General features: G+C 44.9%; 1 protein-coding gene across 2 annotated transcripts in view; it reads left to right on the top strand.

Moving 5' to 3' along the window:
- Window positions 1-24,346, top strand: part of PTPN14 (protein tyrosine phosphatase non-receptor type 14) — a 117,262-nt gene that overhangs the window by 44,989 nt on the left and 47,927 nt on the right. Inside the window, exons 2-3 of one of the 2 annotated variants that reach the window (XM_035111317.3) lie at window positions 713-1,037; window positions 4,088-4,257. In XM_035111317.3, the coding sequence (XP_034967208.3) occupies window positions 864-1,037; window positions 4,088-4,257 (344 nt within the window). In that variant the 5' untranslated portion in view covers window positions 713-863. The remainder of the gene's footprint in view (window positions 1-712; window positions 1,038-4,087; window positions 4,258-24,346) is intronic. The other variant, XM_035111318.3, reaches the window with a different exon arrangement.

The following is a 24,346-nucleotide window of genomic DNA, read 5'->3' on the forward strand; positions in this document are numbered from 1 at the left end:
ATGAGGTGGTGAGGATGGTGACAATTTTATTCATAGAACAAACAGAAGAAGAAAAAGTGTGATGCTCTTTTGCGTTTCCTCCTTCAGCTCTCTGCCTGCTTTCCAAGGCTCATATTAAGTCTACTGGATCCGACATTGAACCGCATTGCTTGGCAAAGCAAAGTGTGTGTGTGTGTGTGTGTGTGTGTGTGTGTGTGTGTATACACTTTCTGTTGGGGATGGAGGTTAATTTGGAGAAGTGGGATAAAAACAACAGTGTGATACCCATGGTACTTGTTCCAAAATCCCCAAGTGCCCATGAGCCTAAGAAGTTTGGTGACTCCTGGTTTGCGGCTTAACATGACATGTGGGCGCGGTCAGAGAGTTAAAACAGGACAGTGTACCTTTGCAATGCCATCACTGCGGAGAATGTTGTGTTTGCACATGTGGGGCAGAGCATGCATTCAGTGCTCCTTCAAAGCTAGTCGTCACTTCTGGCTTGTGTCAAGGTAATTGTTCTTAATTATATGTAAATTGCCTTGAGATGGTGGCTTGGAAGGTGATTAATAAATTGGCGATGGCGATGAAGATAATTCTGTCTGGGTGGAAGGAAGCTGGTTTTAACTGTGCTTGCAAGGCAATGACCATTACATAAAGGCAAAAATACTGCTCCGCTTAACCCAAAGCAAATAAACCTCATTTTTCCATTTGTGTGTGTGTGTTTTTCCCCCAGCAGGGATCTGCCTTTGGCATGGGCAACCTTTCCCAAACCTGGAGGAGAAGAGCAGCCACCGGAGGAGCATCATTCAAGTCTCTCTTGCTAAGAAGATCTAAAGCGTGAGAAGGCGAAGCAGCAGGGACGCTTTCCCTTTGCCCCAGCAGCCATGCCGTTTGGGTTGAAATTGCGAAGGACCAGGCGCTACAATGTCCGGAGCAAGAACTGCTTTATGACTCGGATCCGCTTGTTGGACAACAACGTGATTGAGTGCACGCTCTCTGTGGAGAGCACTGGGCAGGAATGTCTGGAGGCCGTGGCTCAGAGGCTGGAATTGCGAGAGGTGAGGGTAACCCAGGGAAAGACCATCTGCCACCTGCAATTTGGCATATTTTTAGTTCAAGCTGTTTGTCATTTGGAATCTGTTTATTAGAGTCATGTTATTCTTGGAACTGGCCCGATCTTATCACTGAGTGGAACTTTGGCAAACGTACTCTGCTTACATAAAAGTCCATTACCTACGGTTTGGATGGTGATTCAGTGATATTTCCTGTCAGGTCCTAACTCTCTTAAGTGGTCTGAAAGAGAACTTCATTCTCTTTCTCCCTAAGCGAAAAGGCTCCTTTTCGTGTTAATGTTTCCTCTTGAGGCAGGGCATCAAACAATCAAACATGTTCAGAGTTCCACTCCTGCGGATATTTCTGTACAGTGGTACCTTTGTTCTCGGACGGCTTAATTGGCTCCCGAATGCCGCAAACCTGGAAGTATGTGTTCTGGTTTGCTAATGTTTTTCAGAAACCGAACCTCCGATGCGGCTTCCACTTGACTGCAGGAAGCTCCTGCAGCCAATCAGAAGCCGCGCCTCGGTTTTCAAAAGATTTCAGGACGTTGAACGGACTTCTGGAACGGATTAAGTTTGAGAACCGAAGGTACCACTGTATTTCACTGGAAAATAGTTACAAGGCACCCTCCCCATCCCCATTTTTTACTGACAAAATTCACAACTCGCGAATGCAACTTGATTGTTGAGCTAGTGAAGCACTGTGCTTTCAATGCAGGATAAGTTATCCCTGCTCGTGCTGCATTCCATCGAGGCCAGTTCCTCCCCCACTCCCTCCAGTCCAGTCATCACATAAATGTCTTGAGCTGTACGCAGTGGGCAGCTTTCTGTGCAAACCAGCACTTGCTTGCCAGGCATCGAGGAGAGAAATTTGTGCTCGCTCATTTTTTTGCTTGGAATGTTGGACGAGCCTCAGATAATCCTTTTTAAATAAATAAATAAGTACAGTAAGTAACATTGTTTCTGGAATCTCTTCTGAAGAATTATGCCTCTTTCCCTGTCTGTAGCACATCTATTTATTTATTTTTAAATCCCACTGGAAGCTGCTTCTGTTAGAAGCTGCTTTTAATTACTGTACTGTTCTACTGTAAAGCCTCGAAATGATGTAAGTTTAAACCACACCCATGGCTTGGGCTCACGGGACACTCATTTTAACACAACCAGCACTGGAAACCCGAATTCACCCTGATGCATGAAATAATGGTAATCGCTCTGATTCCATTGTTGTCTTTTCTTGCTTTGCGTTCAGTGTCATATTTTCACTGAGATCTCTGGTGTTTGGCTTTGAGAATGAAGCATGCCTTTGGTTGATTTCAAAGGTCGTGAAAGGATATTTAAAGCAACCGGGATTTCACAGATGGTAACATTGATACCTCTGCTCCACAGACCCTTTGCTTTATTTTCTGTATGTCTGTAGTGGAGTTACAAGACTGCAAAATGTCCTGCCCATAATGGAAAAAGAGGCAGTGAAAGAGGATGACCCACTTGCTCAGACAGTGCAGTGAATCCACCTTTGGCCTCTACCTGTAGTTGGAGCATCCTCTGTTGCTGCCTTGCAGCCAGGGCCGGCTCTAGGGGTAGGCTGGGTGGCGCGGGGCTGGCAGGGGGGGGGCGCCGTGCGGCAAAGCCGTGCAGCGCGCTGCGCCCGCCCACTAGGGCTAGGGCGCCGGAGCGATCTCCGCACCACGGTGCCAGGGCGACCGACATGCTTGAGACGGCCCTGCTTGCAGCTTCCAAAGCTCATGGCAGGATCAGCAAACAGCAGGGCTGGCCCAAATATTAGGCCTCAGGCAGCAGGTGTTGCTGGGCGGGGCAGCGATCACAACCCCTACATCCCTTCCTCCTGAGCTTCCACACCATTGCTTGTCCACTAAAGAGCAAGTCTGTGTGTATCACAGTCTGGTCGAATAGCCTGCTGCCATCAAGTATATACTGGTGGATGCTATCCTGTTCCACGGCCAGTGTTGAAGTAAGAGCAATCGGCCAGGCCAGGTCAACTTCTGCATGTAGAGCCCATAAGATGTCTTGGCAGTCTGCAAGTCACTTGAACTAGCCTGCACTTTAATCCACACTGAAATCTGACAAATGGGATGCTTGCTCTGACAACACAGAGGAACGAAACAAGCCAAGTGGTTATTTTGTTCCTAACCTAGGATCTGAAATTGGCTTCAAACCTTGGTTCATGAGCTCACTCTTAGAGCTAACCATGGTTGATGTCCGTGGTGATACAGGGAGCTGTCTTTACATGAAGTCAGACTATTTGTTCATCTATCCCTACAAGGTCTCCAGTAGAGTCCCCAACTCCACCCCAATCTGGGACCTTCTGCGTGGAAAGCATTTTCTCAACTTCTGAGTTCTAGTTCTTCCTTTAACCAATTATAACATCAAGCCATTTGGGAGGGTGCGCGGAGTGAGGAAACTTGCGTTTGAGAGAGGTGCGATCTCTTAGGCCTAATCAAAGGATGGGGAAGTGTTACATTTATTCTGATCTCAGGACTGACAAAAATTCAGTTGTTTCCTAATCTTTGATCATAAATTCTAAGTGCAAGGTGTATGTTGGTGCCAGAATCCCAGAATGTCTTGAACCCATTCACAAGCCCAGATGCCGTGTGAAATTCAACCACTAAGCTACTGTGAAAAGTCATATGAATTATTCCCCAAACTTGGATGGCCAGAGTTGGAGATCTAACTAGTTTGCCATTTAGTATAGGATGGAAGAGTGAAGCAGTAGCTTAGCAGTAGAGCATTTACCGTACCTTGCATGTGGAAGGCCTCTGGTTCAATCCCTGGCATCTTAAGGTAGGGCTGAGAATTGTCCTCTGTTTGAAACCCTGGGGTATCAATGCCAAACATTGTGCCAGCGGCTCTGGATAGTTCTGCAGCTCTGACTTGGTCTGAGGCAAATTCTTAGGTTCCTAAAAATGAAACCTATTATTATTTGGTAACTGTTAATACACATAGATGGGAGGGAGGAAACGGGAGAGGGGTTTTGCTCTTTGTAAACTTTGCCCAGCGAATAAACCTGCTTTTAAACTCTCCCTCCCCTTCTCCAGACACACTATTTTGGCCTTTGGTTTCACAGCAAGAGCCAGCAAGTGCGATGGGTGGAATTGGAGAAACCGCTGAAAAAGCAGCTGGACAAGTTTGCCAGCGAGCCTTTGCTGTTCTTTGGGGTCATGTTCTACGTGCCCAGCGTTGCCAGACTACAACAAGAAGTCACAAGGTACCCGAAGCTCTGTTTCATTCTACTCTTCATAGTTAAGACCGCTGCCTTGCTGCAGGTGTCACCAATAGCAGACGGCTCAGTGGGGTGGAGGGGCTTACCTGACCTCCTGGCAGGTGAGTCGCTGCTGCTTACCAGGTGCGGTGAGGTGCCAAACGGGGTGATGCCAGATTGACTGCGCTGATCCAATGGTTCTATGCTGACTTGGCTGCCGCCTGACTCACCCAGCAGCAATGGCTCACGTACCACAAGGTGACGTAAGCACTGTTGACCACTACGGAATGTAACATTTGCTCCCGATTTTGAGACCATGGTTTGCAGGGAGAGTATCTCAGGAAGAGTTGCTAGGTACTGAAAAAACTCTGGGGACCTGTCCGTGGCATAAATCTGCATAAGATTTACATATGGAGGCAGTTTTTGGCTGACTGTCAGAGGGGAAGGGGGTAAGCAAAAACAGAACTCCACAGTGCCACCTGGTGCCACAGCGTTAGAATGCATAAACAACACACATAAGGCTCGTTTTCTTTGCCCAATGTTGCTGAGTCCTGTGTCTGCATTGGATTCAAAATTGTTTTGACTGTTTTTATGCATGCAGTTGTTTTATATGTGGTTTTATTGTATTGTAAGATTGCTTCAAAGTGCTTCATAAGTGGCGATTCACAAATGAAATTAAATAAATAAATGTGCCAGGAGGAGACTTCGGCAACATCAGGCAGGAATGTGAGCAATTCCTCCCCACCCCACCAAAAAAAGTCGGTACTTTAATTACAGACCCGTTAAACAGCAAATTTGTGGCCATCCAGCTGTTCTCTGTATTGCCAGCCTTCTGCAGGTGGAAGTACAGTACTTGTCTGGTATAGCTGAAGCACCTGCGATTTGAATAGTTACCTGTTATAAAACAGTCTTTATGGCCCTCTGAAGGACAGATATTTGCATGGATTGCTAATTTAAGTCGGCTCTTCAAGTGCAATGCATCCCTTGATGCTGATATAGATCCCTGTTTATAATACTTGCAGATCAAACGGCCATGTTTACACGGCTCTCTAGTTGCATAGACAAAATCCACCATATGGCCGTGTTACCTGACTTACGCTGCAATCCTGTTCATTCTCCTCAGAAACAAGCCTCGTTGAATTCAGCAGTGGCTCTAGATTTTTCTCCAGTCTAGGTCACTGTGGACGATTCCAGCAGAAATCCCAAGCTGCCATTTTAGTGTTTCTAGATAGACATAGGCTTAGTACTTCTTCCTGAAAGGACGTGAGTGGCATTTGAATCTCCTCAGGATCATTGAACTGTAACGTGCCAAGCCCTATTCACACATGCATGGAAATTAGTGTAAATATGAAAGCAGGCTATAAAGCTCAACAAGTATGGTATTGTGTTTGTTTGTTTTTTACATTTTCAGTAAATTCTAAGGCTTGGTGCAGACCTTCAATGTGTTTCCCTGTGCGAATTACCCCACCCCCACCCCCCACCCCATTTGCGGGTTGCTTTAACTTTGGAGTAGTGTTGCATCTGCACAGAAACAAATCAGGAGTAATATTAAAACAGGTGGTGTGGCTGTAGCATGGCTGAGCCCCCTCACGTATCCTTTCTCACACGGGTTGGTTATGTGAATCATCCTTAAGCCTGCTGTGGGCCTTTAAGATGTCCAATGCCACAGGAACTCAGCTCCTTATACCAGGCCCATTCCCTATCCAGTGTGACATTTCCCAGGGCCTGAGAGCAAGGAAAAACACCATAAATAATGAGCTGTATGAAATATTGAAGGTCACATTTACAAAAGGACCCCACATCAAAAACACAGTGGCAACGAGATGTTTATGCAGGGGACAGCAAGTTGGCTTATCATGCGGTATTTTGAAGTCCAACTGAGTTGCACTGATTTCACTCATCCGTCTTTGTGGATTCCATTTTGTCTGCCTTTTCCATGCCAGGCTCATAGTTCATGATTCTAACCAGGATCAATTTCCCCAGATACATCTTTTTTTTTCTTCCTGACTCGGCATCCAAAGCAAAGTAAGATAAAGTGAGGAACTCGTAACGTGAGCAGTTTTCTGTCATTGTTTATCTATCAGCCTGTTCTTCTCATCCTGTGATTCTAACTTTCCTGGAAAATGATGCAGGATGAAAATCTGTTTTGTGATGGCAAGGGGAATTATAAATCAAGAAGGAAAAAAAACCCAGTTGTGCCTCCATCTCTTCCTCCCTTCGCCCATTGTTTTCCAGCAAGGAAAAAGGCACTCATAGTTTCCTCAAGCATTTCAGTCTGTCTTTGCAATATACTCTTTTTGCATGTTTAAAACTGTTGCAGTGTGAGAACATTGTTTTTAAGTGCCTTCCCTCTATTTTGCATTTTTTAGTGCAAATATTAATCCTTTGGTCAGGTAACTATTGTTTCTAAACAGTACACTTTTCATTACCTTGATAAGTTTGGGTATCCTACTGTACCAGTCTACCTTTGAACTGGGGGCTGCTGATCAGATTATTTTGCTCCAGGATGTGGATTCCCCCCCCCCATTTTTTCCACCCCAAGTACCCACACTGGTCTCATGCACATGGCTGCAGAATTCATGCTCAGAGGGCACACCATAGGAAAATAGGTCCTGCATGGCTGCGGGTATCTTGCTAAGGGGGCCAGATTTTGGCACACTTTTAATAGCCGTGCTTTCCTTCAATATTATCAGTAAAATGTTGCAGACCTGTTGTGAAACCTGGAACAGAATAGACTAGGCCAGGCACCTTTTGAAAGTTATGTGACTTTTTCAAAGTGGGTGTTTTTGTATGGTCATGTGTTGGATTTCATGTTCTTGGATTCTTTGTTTTCATTCCATGGGATTCTTCTAGAGGGGTCAGAACTTTCTCCTGTGGGCTTTGGAATGAGAGCGCCTTCATGGTTTTAATTCGCTGTTTATAAAAATAATTTGCTGAGGATGGCAAACCCTTCTCCCCGCTGACTCCCACCAGTGAATGGAGAGCTTGTTCCCATTGTGTTGAGTACTGAAGCCTAAACTCTTTCTGGGAAATATCTTAAGACCATATTGAGGCTTTGCTAGGCTCTCAGCCTTGAAAAATGGGGGGGGGGAGGAACTGTGTAGGTCAGGGAGGTGAAGGCAGAATAGTCATACATTATTTGAAAACATCTGAAATGTGTATTGCCTAACTTGGAAAAGTCAGACGTATCTTGCAGCGGCAACTTACTGTCTGTAGATATTAGAGCAATTTCATGTTGGTAATTAGTATTTATTTCTTTATTTTACTCGAGTCATGTCCTGCTCTTTAACAGGGCTTCCAGTGGCTACCCATTCAAAGGGCTGGATGGTCTACACCAGTTCCACCCACAACAAGGGTACTGTTGGGGGGAGACTGTTGGTGGGAACAAACTGTGGTTAAGCTTAAGATGAAGGGACCCCTGACCATTAGGTCCAGTCGTGACCGACTCTGGGGTTGCGGCGCTCATCTCGCGCTATTGGCCGAGGGAGCCGGCGTACAGCTTCCAGGTCATGTGGCCTGCATGACTAAGCCGCTTCTGGCGAACCAGAGCAGCACACGGAAACACCGTTTTCCTTCCCGCTGGAGCGGTACCTATTTATCTACTTGCACTTTGATGTGCTTTTGAACTGCTAGGTTGGCAGGAGCTGGGACCGAGCAACGGTAGCTCACCCCGTCGCGGGGATTCGAACTGCCGACCTTCTGATCGGCAAGCCCTAGGCTCTGTGGTTTAACCCACAGAGCCACCCCCGTCCTGTGGTTAAGCTTAGCTACAGTTAATTTGAAACAAAGGGCTGGGCAGGTGGATTCTCCTGGTGCAAGGTTAGGAGAATTTGGAATTTGGTTCCTTTGTCCAGGTCCCAGCTGAACATAATACATGATGCTGCAAGCGAGTCATTTTCAATCACCCATCTCCCCAATCTACATTTCCCTAATTGGCTAATGTCAGAATGAGGATTATGGATTGGGTAGATTCAGGTTAGCTCATAAGTGTGGTTTAATTGGGCCTATCCCCCACTCCTCCTAGATTTTGGTTTAAATCAATGCAGTTTCTTCACCGCTTATGTTGACAGTTTTTTGTTAATGCCATTTATGTCAGAAACCTTCCAAATCAAGTCTGTATGTATGACCTGAATGAGCGGCTTGCTTTGTGTGATTGCTTTACATTTGATTGAGATTGGGCTGCTCGGGGAAAAAACAACTTTAAAAATAATATACACATCTTGGCGCTTTCCGATATTCTCTGTTATGCTTTGCCTGACTAAACGTTAACTGTTAAAAACATGTCTAAAGAAGAAAATATTTAAAAATTAATTTTTAGAAAAGTTGAGGATTCCTTCCCCCAACAAACACACTTGGAACGACATGGGAAACAGCAGTACTTTAGTACTGTACTTCAAACGTCTTGAGAAGAAAGTGGACTCGTAAATGAATGAACTTTGAAAAGTGTAGCCAAGGGGTGTGTAAAACGCTCGTGGCTTCTATTGGCACGTGGAACAAGTGATACGGCATGGCTCTGCCAAAGGAAACTAAAACCTTAGAGGCAAACAAAACATTTTGTGGTAAGATCAAAACGCTTGAAGCGAGATGGTTTGCTTAGAACTTCCTTCTTAAAGACCACAATTCTAAACAGTTTTACAGCTAGGGATTAAGCCCCATTGGACGCAACAAACCTTCTAAATCGACGTGCATAGGATTGTACAATGTGCTTTTCTGCTGTAGAGTAATGCATTTCTCCTGGGTGGGATGGGGGAGGGGAGTGTTCAGATTATTCTGATGGCAGCTTTATATCATTGAGGCAGCAGGTGCATATGTAATATACATTGACATATGTCTCAGTGACTCGTGGTTGTCATACATAGGTTCGTTGAAAGTTTTTTGTATGAAACAATTGCCCGTTTCACCTACGCAATGGCGTTGCAAAGTCAGAGGGGCATGAATATACATGAATATAGATTCGTGAACTCGTCCTTTGGAGTGGGCAATCTGAGAACCTTTGATCAATTTCTACATTGATGCAGCCTGAACCCATAGGCAAAACTGACATTATTTAATGCTAGATTCAGATAGGTAGTCATGTTGGTCTGACGCAGTCGAAATAAAAAAATTAAAAAATAGTCCAGTAGCACATTAGAGACCAACTAAGTTTGTTCTTCCATTCTGAAGGAAATCAGCCCTGAGTGCTCACTGGAAGGACAGATCATGAAGCTGAGGCTCCAATACTTTGGCCACCTCATGAGAAGAGAAGACTCCCTGGAAAAGACCCTGATGTTGGGAAAGATTGAGGGCACTAGGAGAAGGGGATGACAGAGGATGAGATGGTTGGACAGTGTTCTCGAAGCTACGAACATGAGTTTGACCAAACTGCGGGAGGCAGTGCAAGACAGGAGTGCCTGGCGTGCTATGGTCCATGGGGTCACAAAGAGTCAGACACGACTAAACGACTAAACAACAACAAAAGTTTGTTCTGGGTATAAACTTTCGTGTGCATGCACACTTCTTCATGAAAGCTTAGTTGGTCTCTAATGTGCTACTGGACTACATTTTAATTATTTAATGGTGTGGAGGCTGATTCAGTTCTCTAGCATAGGCTTCAAATATCTGAAAGACCATCTCCTTCCCTACAGTCCCTCTCGGGTGTTAAGATGGGCACCCAGCACCCTCAAAACTTAACGGTTAATTTCATACTGCAGGCGCCTTTTACTGTATTGAAAGCCCCAGTTCGCTGTAATCAAACTTGCTGACATCTGTTCATTCTCATTGCCACTGGGGGATGTGAGCCATACCCAATGTGGCTAGTTAGTTGGTTGGTTGAACAAGAGTAGAAAAAAAATAGAAGCTTCCTGAATTCATGGCATTCTGGTTTCCTTCCTCTGCACTTCATGGGAACGCAACTGAGTCAGTGATCAGAGCAAACCTCGTTGGAGGATGCAAGGAAGACCGGAAAGCTGCTTATCATTTGGGCCCTTTCAGCGATGTGCTGTATTTATATTGGAAATGGCAGGGCTGTTTTTCCTTTGGCTCTCAGCTACAGAAATGCTGCTGCTTTCCAGGTCCCTTAAAAAAAAAAAAGTATTACAATATGATCTGGAAACATTACGGTGCTTTGGCATGATCTGAAATTAGGCGTGGTAGTATCAAGAAGAAGCTCAGATTTAGGTATATTTTTTTCTTGCTTTAAAAAATGTATTTCTATTTGTACATTTTACGGGAGGAGAGGGTTAGGAGTGCCCAGAAATAGGAGCAAAAGAGTTTGATACCTGATTACCAAGTTTCCAACTGAGTTGGAAAAGCACACTTTTCTATAAGATGGTTGTGCGTTTCCAATTAAAATGCATATTGTAACTTTAAACATGGTTTTAGTAAAGTTGGCAGCCCTATTAAGTAGAAGCACAGGGGCCAACTTGTACATTTGGCAGCTCAAATGAATGAGCCTGCTTGTGTCTTAAGAGCAAGCACTTTACCTGTCTCTTCTTTAGGTGCTCACTATAAGAAGAAATTGGAAATACCCACTATTGGGTTTAAAGCACTAAGGTTTGTTATTATATCCAAACCAGGAACAGTAATTGCTTTAACCTTTGGTTTATTGGGAAAATCCAGCATCAGATACTATAGTTTGATTCAGTACAACATGGTTTAAATGAGCCACAACTTGCACTTGAAGCAGATTTTCCCCATCTCCTCTTGCATGCACGGAAAAAGGAAAGGGGAATACTTGAGCCCACAGTGTAAGCAGGGTCACTCATGTAGCACCAAGCTCCATTTTAGCTTTGCATCTGAATCAGACCATGGAAATATGGGGAAGTTTCTGAAATTTGCCTGCAAGAACAAAGATCCTGAATTCACACCACAAATTGATCATTCACAGTCCATGTGAATGGCTAGTTGGAAGTCAGTCTAAACCACAGTGCCTAGGGCTTGCCGATCGGAAGGTCGGCGGTTCAAATCTCCGCAACAAGATGAGCTCCCGTTGTTTGGTCCCAGCTTCTGCCAACCTAGCAGTTCAAAAGCACATCAAAGTGCAAGCAGATAAATAGGTACAGCTCCGCGGGAAGGTAAATTGCGTTTCCGTGTGCTGCTCTGGTTCACCAGAAGCGGCTTTGTCATGCTGGCCACATGACCCGAAAGCTGTCTGTGGATAAATGCCAGCTCCCTCGGCCTATAGAGCGAGATGAGCGCTGCAACCCTAGAGTCGTCTGCGACTGGACCTAACGGTCAGGGGTCCCTTTACCTGTTGAATTGGTTGGGACTTACTCCTAGGTAAGTAAGCCTTGGGCATCTTCCCAAATCAACCACCACATTTTGTGTTCACATAAACTCTCAGCAGCAGTCTTGGAGACCTTAGTACAGCCTAGTAGTTTATTACTGCTAGTAGTAGTTTATCACTTAGTAGCAGATAGGTCATCCCTCTTTCTCCCTGGTGGCAGGAACCACCAGGAACCACCAACAAGGAGGAGGAGAAATCTGCTAATCTACTGGGAAGGGTTTGGTCCTGGGCATGTTGAGACCACGATGTGCTGAAGAGTGTTGGCAGTGCAGAAGGAGGGTGCCCCTTTGCATCTTTTTATAAATATAGCAACAAAGATGATTCATAGTGTTCCTGCCCAAGCAATGACATCACCTAAGCATCTCATGCTGCTGGTGGGGTGGGACTGCTTAAATCAATTTCCTTGCTACCCACTTGCAATCTCAGCACAAGCAATTCTTTGCCCTTGCTCATTGTCCTGGTTCCTGCTGGGGAAGGTTTCTGCTTGCAAATGTTCTAAAACACCTTGCTGCTCACGAGAAGCAAGCAGGCTTTTTGACCTTTTTATGTGCCAGATTATGGGTTGAATTATGGCTCTATCATGTGGCCCTGCCAAAATGCAACCAGACTAGGTGTTAGTTAATCTATATATAAAAAAATGTAGGCATTGCGCGCACAGAGGTCACAGCCTTTCTCCGTAACTGCTGAACCGTAATGTAACAAATTTGGCCACAACGTTCCATGCCCATCAGGGAGGGATCTGGCATTAAATTTTTTCCCAAAAAACCACACCTTTCACACCTAAAATAATGATTAAACACAAAAAGTGGCGCCCAAATTAGACGTCACCACCAGAAGCTCTGAAAACTCCAGCAGCATCCAATAGAAAGGCAGATCACACCCTGCCGCCTCCAAAGCTGCGCCGCCAGATGGCATCAGAAAATTCCACAGCAACGAACTGAAAACAGTCCTTTTGCAGCAACAAGACCCAGCTTTTTCAATAGGCCGCAGCATTGCCAAGCAGGGAAAACTGAGTAGGCCTCACCATTGCCCAGTAGGCCACAGGCAAAAACAAACAGAATATGGGGCTTTCACAACTGGGGGGGGGGGTCACAGGGATGAGGCACAACAAAGGGAGGGGGGAACACATAGCCATGGGGGGGGGAGGTAGGACCCTGAGTCAGCCAAAGCAGTGGGCCGTGGGGACATTTTCAGGAACACGCGTGGGTGGGGTAGTCTTATTTTTTAAACTTACAGTAGGGGAGTCAGGGTTGGGACAGGGCAGGTGAGGGGACTCTGAAGGGAGACTCTGAAGGTCAATTGAACAGGAAAAGGTCCATTTAACACAAAAACCCACAGCAATGCGTGGCCGGGCCAGCTAGTGCAGCATAAAAATGTGATATTGCAGCCCACTTCTGTTCAGTTCAGCCCATCCTTAGGGAGAAAATGGTGGGGGCTACTCTCTGGAGTCTGCATCCACCCGGCTTGATTCAGAGCAGGCCTCTTTCACCGCACAGCAGCCTTCAACCGTCATGTAAGGTTGATTTGATTTCTCCTCACCCCTTGTTCCTGGTGTACATATTTCATTTGCCTTTTCTTTCCTGATGGGGTGGGGACGCCATTTTGCAGTTCGCCACAGATGCCCAGATGTCTTGGGTCGGCCCTGTGAAGGAACCAGACAGAGGGCCTTCTCGGTAGTGGCACCCGCCCTGTGGAACGCCCTCCCAGCAGATGTCAAGGCAATAAGCAACTATTTTACTTTTAGAAGACAACTGAAGGCGGCCCTGTTTAGGGAAGTTTTTAATGTTTGATGCTGTACTGTTTTTAATATTCGGTTGGAAGCCGCCCAGAGTGGCTGGGGAAACCCAGTCAGATGGGCGGGGTATAAATAAATTATTATTATTATTATTATTATTATTATTATTATTATTATTATTAGCAGGTGTTCCACCACTGAGCTACAGCCCTTCCCTGTGTCAGGTGGCAGCGGTATGTAAAGATAGGGTAATACTTATTTCTATGTTTTATTAATTTTATTTAATAATTTATAGGCCACTTAACCCTTCCCCTGCTGAAGAAAAATATTCATGCTTGCTTTATTCGGTCAGGCTGTTTGGGTTATTGGTTGGCCACTGTGAGAACAGGATGCTGGCCTAGATGGCCTGATCCAGCAGCCTTTTCATATGTTCTTAACTAAGTTGTGTGCGTGAACGAGGTCCGCTTGTGCAATCGGACTACCTCCCCCTCTTCTCTGCCTATATGCCCCTGAAATTGCCCCTGGAGGGTTGGGGAGAAATCCCAGAACAGGTTTAGGGGGCACACAGGGCTGGGATGGGGTGGGGAGTCCCACTACATGTGGGGACCTTATTCTTCGCATTCATACCCCGCTTAGCACCCTTTGCATCTTGAAGTTCACTCTTGTATCTGAAAACTACCCCCTCTTGGCTGCTTTATATTTAAATTGGAACCACGTATTGCATTCCTCGGCCACCATTCCATCCCATTGATGACTCTTATGCTGCCTAAGCCCCAGAATTGTGAATCCATTACTGTTTAGACAGCATCAGTTTGAATTTAGAGGTTGATGATCCATTAGAGCAGGGGTGTCAAACTCAAATTCATCGGGGGCCGCATCAGCAGTTTGGTCACCCTCAAAGGGCCGGTTGTATCTGTAGGACTATGTGTCCACTCTTTATTATCATAAATTATTGTCACGGCATTCAATTATTACTGTTTTTTTGTAATGATGTATGTAATAACTAGCTCTGAAAGCAGAAACATAGTCAGAATAATGGCAAGTAGATATTCAAATGTACAATTATTGTACAATTTATTGAAAAATGATTTTTGGTAACTGCACTGGGTGGTGGAGGCTCGCTAGGGTTTCATGCAGGACCTTTGCAGAGCTACTAGTACCTGGAGATGCTGGGGTCCTTCTGCATGCAGGACAGATGTTCTGCCAGTGAGCCACCACCCTTCACCAAAGGGACTGGCTGAGGTTGACTCAGTGGAGCTGCTCACCTGGTTCCAGGGTTTAAGGGCCAGAAGTATAAAGCAGCATCCTATGTTTCTGAGGAGAGGGAGAGGGAGGGGAGGGGAGGGGAGGGAGGAAGGAAGGAAGGAAGGAAGGAAGAAAGAAAGAAAAGAGGGAGTGGGAGGGTGAGAGGAAGGAAGGAAAGAGGGGAGAGAAAGAAGAGTAGGAAATAAGGAAGGAAAGAAAAAGAAAGAGGGAGAGAAGACGGAAAGGGAGAAAGAAGGAAGGAAGTAGAGGGAAAGAAAGAATAAGAATGAGGGAGAGGAAGAATGATGGGAAGGACAGAAGGAAGGATGGAAAGAGGGAGCAGGAGGGAGAGAGGAAGGAAAGAGGTGAGAGAAAGAAGAGTAGGAAAGAAGGAATAAAGAAGGAAAGAAAAAGAAAGAGGGAGAGAAGACAGAGATAAAGAAGGAAGGAAGGAGAGGGAAAGAAAGAATAAGAACGAGAGAGAGGAAGAAAGAAAGGGAAGGGGGGGGGTCGCCGCCTTGATTCAGCGCCAGAAAAGAGCGCGAAGGGATCCAGGGGCAAAAAGCATTTCCCGTGCAGCATGAGGCAGCGGGTGTCCGTTTTAGGAGAAGTGTGTAAAGCCTCAGAGTTGCATGTTTGTGAGGCTGAGTCGCTGCTGAGCTCACGTTCATGAGGCTGAGCTGCAGCAGGAGGAGGAGGAGGTGAGGCAAGAGGAGGAGAAGGCGGCGGTGGCTTGCCGGGTCGGTGCCCGGCAGCGCTGTGCGGAGAGTCCCAAGCCTCTGGGACGCAGCAGTGCTCTGTAGCACTTTGAATCCTCCTCCTCCACGCGGCGCTGCTGGGTGCTTTGTCTGTGCTTCAGCAGCAGCAGCAGCAGCAGCAGCCGTTTCCAGGCGCCGAGCCGTGGCAGGAGGAGGAGGATTCAAAGTGCTACAGAGCACTGCTGCGTCGCAGAGGCTCGGGACTCTCCGTGCGGCGCTGCTCCGGCCGCCTTTCTACCGCCCCCGGCGCCAGCTGTTCGTCGGCGCTTTGCCGGCGCGGCGCTTCAGCAGCAAGGTCCCGCTGGTGGGTCCCACTGGCTGGGGCGCTCGGCGGGCCACATGACGAGGTCTGGCGGGCCGGATTTGGCCCCCGGGCCTTGTGTTTGACACCCGTGCATTAGAGAATTGCGTTCTGCAACAAAGTATGGACCCCGGGTTTCTGCCAGGGCTGCAGATCCTTCCCATGAACTCAAGAACTGGCCATCCCTTGTATAAACTGTTGAGGGAGAGCTTAATGTAATTAGCTGCATTTGCATAACCATTGTAATATGCAAACGAGCCTGAAAGAAGATGGGAGTTCAAAAGTGTGACACAATTTCCTTTGCGCCTTTCTTGCATCTTAGTGCTTGCGGAGTTCAATTAACCCTCTTTGTTACGAAAAAAAATGAAAGCAATAATTAAAACGAGACAACTTACTGACTAATTGTACGAGGCATTTTCAGCATGACTTGTTTGAAATAACTGAAGTGGCCCCGACCTTTTGGGTTTTACAATCTGTAGATTTCTCTGTAATGGGGATGTAATTTTTCTCAGATGAAAATAGGAAAAGCATCTCTGCAGATGCTTCTACACAGAAAAATAAATGGTAGTTCCCACTTGTGCAAGGAGGGGAAAGATAATTATCCGAATATGATTAACTTTCCCCCCTCTTTCTCCCACCCCCCATGTAGTTAACAGTGAGGAATTTATGTACTGTGAGAGGTCAGTGAATGGGTAACTAACGTAAATGAATGCAGCTTTGTTCTTTTTGCTAGGGCATTCAAATAATTCACTGGAGAGTGGCTGATGAATAATTTGAGGGGAAATATAAATATATCCTCAAAATTTCATGAGATGTGTTCAATCTCTCCACAGTCTCTATTGGCACAGCAGCATTCCAGTGTGACCATCAAGCTACACCCGTGAGCAGACCCAATTTGCCTCTGACAGTAAAAGGACTTGCTCAGTGCCCTATCTTTGCCCAGGTCAGATAACAATGTCACTGGTTTGCACAGAACCTTAAGCAATAGGTGCTACATGCACACCCAGGCAAAGCATTGCATTCACATGCTCTCCCTGCCTGCCCCGTTGCAGGAGAAAGGAAGGAAGGAGAATTTCTGCCAAGCTTACTTTAAAGCGATGTCCGTACTGTACCTTGAAAGCACTGTGACATCACTTTGAACAATCACGTCTTCCCGAATGAAACCTGGGAACTGTAGTTTGTTAAGGGCATCGAGAATTCTTAGGAGGCTCCGGTTCCCCTCCCAGAACTACAGTTCCCACAGTGGTTTGCCACTGAATCCCTCTTCCCAGGGATTTGTAAGGGAATCGTACCAGATTCTTCCCTGATGAGGACTCCTCTAGCGGGGTCATGGCACACCACACCCCAGTGCCTGCAGACTCCATTATCAGCGCACCCACCCCTGAAGGTAATCGGGTCGTCGGAGGGTAACCGAATGTATAATTTGAAAACAATCCTGTTGCACAGGTGATTCTGAAGTTGGGATTTAGTTAACAACACCGTTGAGCCTACAAGTCACAAAAGAATTCCATTCGCTTGCCCAGACCTGTGGCGGTTCTGCAGAGCTTAGCGCTGTAGTGAGCTGTAAACACATACCTGGGCGCGAGCTGCTGGGTACAAGGATGCCACTTTTACATAACCCCTCTTGAGAGGTGACCCACATTGGCTCGGGATTGCAAAGGGCATCTCTCCATAAATACAGCTGAAGCCCATGCAGGTACTTACTTAGGAGTAAGTCATGTTCAGTACAGTGGGACTTGCCTCCAAGTAAGAGTGACTGTAAAAGAGGCTTATCATGGCAGTTTCTATACAAACTGCTTACAGCCTGGAAGATAATGTGTCGCTTCACTGTGAGAATCCAAAACTTTTCAATTCAAGTTCCCCATATAAAGCATTGCAGTGCAGTGCTAATTTGAGATTTCTTTCTTAAATAATTCTTGTGCCCCCTTTAGCTGCTGTGTATGAATGATAAAGCTATCAATGGCAACTAGTTGTGCGAGCGATATAATTATGTCCACTACACAGCTATGCCTGTTTATACCAGTTGCTGCTGGGGAGCTGAGTGGGGAGGGTGCTGTGCTTGGCTTTCTGTAGGCACCTGCTTGGCCACCATGAGAACAGCATGCTGGATCCAGCAGGACTCTTCCTGTATTAAAAATAACACAAATAAAAGATCAAGACCAGGGCTCAGCAACCTTTTTCAGCCGTGGGCTGTCCCTCAGACCTTGTGGGGGAACCGGACTATAATATTTTTTTGGGGGGGGGGGGAGGAAATGAACGAATTCCTATGCCCCACAAATAACCCAGAGATGCATTTTCAATAAAAGGACACACTCTACTCATGTAAAAACAAACTGATTCCCGGACCGTCTGCGGGCCGGATTGAGAAGGCGATTGGGTTGGCCCCGGCCCTTAGTTTGCCTACCCATGACCAAGACCCTGGGAAGAGAGTGGTCATAGCAGGGGAAAGCAGGGTGCTGAGAATTCCAACCCATTATTTCGAGTGGCAAGCACTGACGTAGCCAATGCCCAGTGCAAACTGTTCAGCACTCTAGTTATAAGAAGCACATGGTGTTCAGCTGGGACTTTTAAAAAGGGAGGGGGGAGGAAATCATGCTCTTTCTCCCACCCTCTTGCTTTCTTCCCCGCTCATTTCAACTGCCTTTTCTCTTTTTAAATTGTCTTTTCCTTATTCCTTTCCAAGCTTGACAAATTGGGTTAATCCTATTGGGCTTCTGTGCTTTTTTGCTTCTTCTTCTTCTTTTTTAATTGCTGTCACCTTGTTTCGGATTTGCTATAATTTATGGTCCTAGTTCAGCTGAGGTATGCTCAAGAATGTCTTTGAAAGAATTGGAGGCTATTCCAGAAATGTGTGTGTGATGTTTGAAAAAAACAAAACAAAACCCCAAACCTGCATGTTTCTGGTGCTGTCCTGAATCTCCTGGTATTTTGGATTAACCCTGATTAATAGGTGGTTGTGAAGGGAGTTTGGTGTACTTTGTCTCCCTATAATTTGCTTTAATTAATTCAAGAGTTCAAGGGCAAGCACTAAGGATTGGGTTGAGACATGCCTTCCATTTTGTTGCAAAAGCACATGCTATATTACTGCCCCCCTTTTTTTAAAAAAACCCCAAAGATTTAGTCTTAATACATTTATTTTAAGTGTCTCTTTTGCCTTGGTTTTAATGTATTTATATGGGAGCTTTCTTGCCTTCCTCTTTGTTTGTTTGCAAGGCACTTCAGGTTACCCCGGGCCAAATAAAGCAGCTAACCAATTCAATAAAAAATAATAAAGCTGATTATTTCAGTACATCCAAAACCTTAGGACAAAAGATTGAGGACAAAAGATTTGTGGGAGAACATTTCTTCCCAGTTGGTGATGGCAGCTCCCCAACCCTTACCCTGCGCTCTCCCCCTCAACGTAGGAAAGGAGAGAACGGCGCCTGGAATCAAAGAATAGAGGAGATCTCGAAAGTATGGTGAGAAAAAAAATATTGCCCCAACCATTTCACGCCATAAGATGCATGGTGAGAAAAACATATCGCCCCAACCATTTCACGCCATAAGATGCGTAGTGGATGATCCCTGTCTGGGACCCTGCTGCCAGTTGGCAGACACAGGATTACTATCTTGGTGAGCAATAGGCCAAACAGGTAGAAGCGAGAGCACATCCATCAGTTTCACTTTCCAAGGCTGGCATTCCTGCCCCCATGGCACTGCCTTAAACCTGATCCATTCATCAATTATTGTTTTTATCCTGCCTTTCTCTTAACAGCTTCAGGGCAGCATATATGCTTCTCCACCCAGAAGGCAAGTGAGCGACCCAAGATTAGCCAGTAGGCTTTGTGGCTTCCTGGAGATTTGAACCTGGGTCTTTCTGGACTGGTATTAGCCCATCACTCTCACTGCTGCACCACGCTGCCTCTCTTATAAACACACATCTCAGCCTACTCCAGTTCCTGTTTCGCAGTTCACTGCTATCTTTAAGCTGCTAGGGACTGGGGTGCCTGTCATCCCAAACTTGCGACATTTTAAGAAAACGTTCATCAGTTCTACGGTTCACTGAATCAATATTTCTTCTGCACCGTTTTCATTTTTTTAATAAAATAAAATTAAATAAAAACCATTCATATCACTGAGAAATTACCAGGAAGATGGGAACAGGTCTAGGCTGTTTAATTAACCAGTCCATCCAGTAATTACGTAATGGAGAGGAATTTATGGTAAAAGGAGTTGTACCTTGCTGGCAACCAAGATGCGTGTTTTATATCATAAGCTGCTATTGAGCACGTTCCTTTAATTTTTTTTTTTTCAAATTCATCCAATTGAAAGTATAGCTTGGAGACATCTAGACAGTGGGTTGTATCCAGTAACAAGCTCCATCAGTGCAAGGATTCACACGGGTGCAACAGAACTCCAGCCCTCTTCCTCCCACCCTAAACCCTACGTATTTTCTGGGGTTTTCCCCAACCTTCCGGAGCAGATTTGGGGGAGGCAGGGGGTGCACACAGAGAGAGGGGAGGAAAGGTCCATTTTGCAAGTGGAATTGATTGCACTAATGAAACACCCTGCAGTCACAGTAAGGCTGCAAGGTTTAGACCAGGGGTCAGCAACCTTTTTCAGCCGTGGGCCGGTCCACCATCCCTCAGACCATGTTTGATTCATGGTCTGTGGACTATATTTTGGGCCGGACTATATTTTGAAGAAGAAAAAGAACGAATTCCTATGCCCCACAAATAACCCAGAGGTGCATTTTAAATAAAAGGACACATTCTACTCATGTAAAAACACTCTGATTCCCGGACCGTCCGCGGGCTGGATTGAGAAGGCGATTGGGACACATCTGGCCCACGGGCCTTAGGTTGCCTACCCCTGGTTTAGACAGTTGGAATGGTTGTTTGATCGACAAAAGCTTCCATTGATTATCCAGCAGAGGCTAATTTTAATGGATTCAGCTGAAAGTTAAAAGCATACAGGTGTTTTTATTTTTAAGTTGTTTTTTTGGGGGGGGAGAGAACTGTTTCCTTCCTTGAGTATTGCTTTCTTTACTCCACACACTTCCTTTGGTATCTTAAATATGCATGTATTTAAAATACGTTTGCTCAGAAATGATCAAGAAGTGGAAACTAACCTTACCACTGCTGCAAACGTAGTGATTGGAAAGAACTGGAATAAGAACATACCTGCTACAGAGTTTGAATGTATCAAACAGATCTGGGCCATAGTGATGACGATCAGTTTAACCTACTATAACAGAATATGTGTAAATCAACCCAATAAATTTATAGAGCAATTGTGGGCTGTTGTTTTTTTTAGATGTTCTGGAATAACAAGTTCAGCAGTGTAAACCCTATGCTATTTTTAGTTTATTGTAATGTTATTAATTCAAAGCTATTGTAATTATTTTTGGTATATCAATGATCCAAATAAAATATACTTAATAAAAGTATATTTTATTCAGATCATTGATATATCAACAATATATTTGATGTTATGCAGATGTCGCTAAACTTAATCAGTTTAAACACTCAAAACGTCTTACTTATGAATCACTTCCCATGAGACATCCTGAAGCAGTTTACAATATAAGAGCTTATACAGTGGCACCTCGACTTACGGACGACTCGACAACTGAATTTTTCGTCTTACGAATGGGGGTAATGGCCGCACACTTACAAATGTCTCGACGTACGGGGGAAAAACGCGGCGGTTTTAGATAGGGATTTTTCGACTTACAAATTTTTAGATAGGGTTGCTTTGACTTACGAATTTTTCCGTTTTCAATGCATTCCTATGGGAAATCGCGTTTCCAATGGCGTTTTTCGACTTACGAAGGTGCCTTCGGAACAGATTAAATTTGTAAGTCGAGGCACCGCTTTATATATAATATAAAACAGTTGCAAACAGTTAAAAATTGCACATATAAAAACAGTTATAAACCATTATGAAAAAGAAGTTTGCAACAGCAACAGCACATAGATAAAGATTTTTTTAGAAGACCTTTTGAAAGAGGAACATCTTCAGCAAGCACTGAAAAGACCATAGAGAAGGCGTCTGCCTGATATACAACAGAAGGTACCATCACACTAAAGGCCTGATTTTACCACATTTTGTGGTACACGCCTCCTGATAGAATGGTGTGAGCTTGACCCAATTTGTACTTGCTCAATCGATCAGTTGGAAGTTATAGTTCTTACAGGTGAAAAAACATCATGCAGACCATGGTATGAAACAGAAATTAGTGCAGGCCATTTTGTTTCTCCCATCTTACGTCAACAAACCAAGATCTTCCACTGAGTGTTTCCGTATGGTGTTTGTTTCTGCAGATGCTTTCAGCTTTTTTACTTTATACTTTCTTGAGAACAGCTAAAAAGTGGAGTTGAAGAGACCCAGCAAGGTCCATCTCTGGTGCCTGAGCTTCTTTTTTTAAAAAAAACAACAACAATCCCACAATCATGGCTTTCTAGAGCAGCCTTTCTCAACCTTGGGTCCCCAGATGGTGTTGGACTACAACTCCCATCATCCCTGACCACTGGTCCTGCTAGCTAGTTATGATGGGAGTTGTAGTCCAACTTCCAGGGGTGAGAAAGGCAGTTCTAGAATGACTCTAACCCAGGCTTCCTCAACCTCGGCCCTCCAGGTGTTTTCAGACTACAATTCCCATCATCCCTGACCACTGGTCCTTCTAGCTAGGGACCATGGGAGTTGTAGGCCAAAAACATCCGGAAGGCCAAGGTTGAGGAAGCCTGCTCTAACCCCTTTCATGTATTGTATCAGTCACATGGACATGGTCTATGAACAGAACAGGGCAACAGAGTTACGCTGGTCGGCTTGCTTAAAAATAACTGAACAACATTTTCAAGCATCCCTGCTTAATGGATGCTGCTGCGGTTTAAATATGTGTTCCATGGTACAGTAATGAGGATAAAGAATGTGACAGGGCTTCAGACAGAAAGAGATGGTTCCGCCTTGCTGCTCTCACCTGGATGGGCTAAAACATTTGCCCTGTTCTACTCCCTAAGTGCAACTCTAGTCTGTTATTGTAAATGCCACGATATGCATCTGATGGTGCGTAAGGTTACAACTCACGTTTTCTGCTGAAGGGAAACAACCATCTTGTAATTCCATCTTTGCCTGGACTTGTTTTCCACTCCCATGCATACCCGTTGAAATGAGGTTGGCAACCTTGCAGCAATTTTACGTACAGTCAAAACAGGGAAAACTCTGCTAGACCATCATTGCTAACGGAAGGTCTTCTGTTCACATACTCCAGGCTTATTTTTCTTTCCAGGCAACCTAATTTAGACAAGCCCCAAAGGCCTTCAGAAATTTAGCATCTAGCAAAACTCCCCAGCCTTTTCCAGTGCTCAGCAAGGCTCTGAAGTGCATTCTTAATTATAATGTCACAACTGTGCAACAAGCTGGAGAATTCAGGCTTGGTCGGAACTTTGGTGCTGTCTAGCGGCCAGCTCCTGCATCTCTATCTTTTAGTGGCCCTGGAGAAGGAGAAGAACAGCTTTGCCTTTCAATGAACAAATGTTTTTCAGCAGGCATTTTTTCAGATGCTCCACACTCATAGCTAACATCTTGCAAAAACACTATAGGAACTATTTCAAAAACGTATTAGAGAGTTCCATTGATTTCTTACAACACATCTTTATAGATTATTATTAGCAGCTTCCAGACTGTCAGTATTTTCAGGGACGGATTCAAGCACATACTGGAAATTTTAGATTTGCATCATTAAAGTGGATTAAAGTCCTCTGTTGCCCTGGCACAACACATCCAGTTATATAATAATAATTAAAGCATCCGTTAAGGGGGGAAAATAGAGTTTTTGCGATTAGGAAAGTAACAGGAAAATGCAGAGAGTGTGTGTGGTAAGATTTATACAGTGGTTCCTTGGTTCTCAAACGCTTTGGTACTCAAACAACTTGGAACCCAAACACTGCAAACCCGGAAGTAAGTGTTCCAGTTTGTGAACTATTTTCGGAAGCCGAATGTGTTCCCTTTTGAGTGTTACGCTTCTGATTTGAGTGCCACACTTCCATTTTGACTGTTACGCTGAGGTCTGTCTGTTTTTGCTATTTATTTTGCATTTTTGTTTTTGCGGCTCTTTTTTTGTTTTGTTTTTGTGACTGTGTAGAACCCAGTTCAGCTACTGAAGGATTGAATAATTTGGGACTACAGTACATTGTTTATTGCTTTCATTTTATGGATCAATGTTCTCGTTAGATAGTAAAATTCATGTTAAATTGCTGCTTTAGGGTTTGTCTTTAAAAGTCTGGAACAGATTAATCCATTTTTGCATTCCTTTCTATGGGAAAGCACGCCTTGGTTTTGGAACGCTTTGGTTTTGGAATGGATTTCCGGAACGTATTAAGTTTGAGAACCAAGGTACCACTGTAAACACAGAGCAGGGAGGAGAACGATGAATGCTCGTTGTTCCATGCAAATGTATTAGAATGAATGCTCAGTGAACAGTGGGCACAACCTCCACACAAGTCTTTGTGAAAGCAAATCAGGATGAATGCTTATTAAGCAGACTATCTGGAGGAGCACTGTGTTGGTTGGATTTTGATATATCACAGCAGGAAAAGACAAGAGTAAGTCCTGTTGACCACATGGGAGCCTGAGTAAACATGCATAGGAGTCTGCTATGTAGGCTTTGCATGCAGTTGAGAATCCTGGAATTTAGAACAGGCATTTCTCTTCCATGGCCCTCTGGTTCACATGCACAACAAACCATATAGAATGCTTGGGTATGAACGTAATTGTCCAGAAATCTCTTTGTTCTTTCGGGGTGGGGAAGG

The sequence above is a fragment of the Zootoca vivipara genome, chromosome 3 (genome assembly GCF_965207765.1).
Source record: "Zootoca vivipara chromosome 3, rZooViv2.hap1.1, whole genome shotgun sequence".
In the NCBI taxonomy this organism is placed as follows: domain Eukaryota; kingdom Metazoa; phylum Chordata; class Lepidosauria; order Squamata; family Lacertidae; genus Zootoca; species Zootoca vivipara.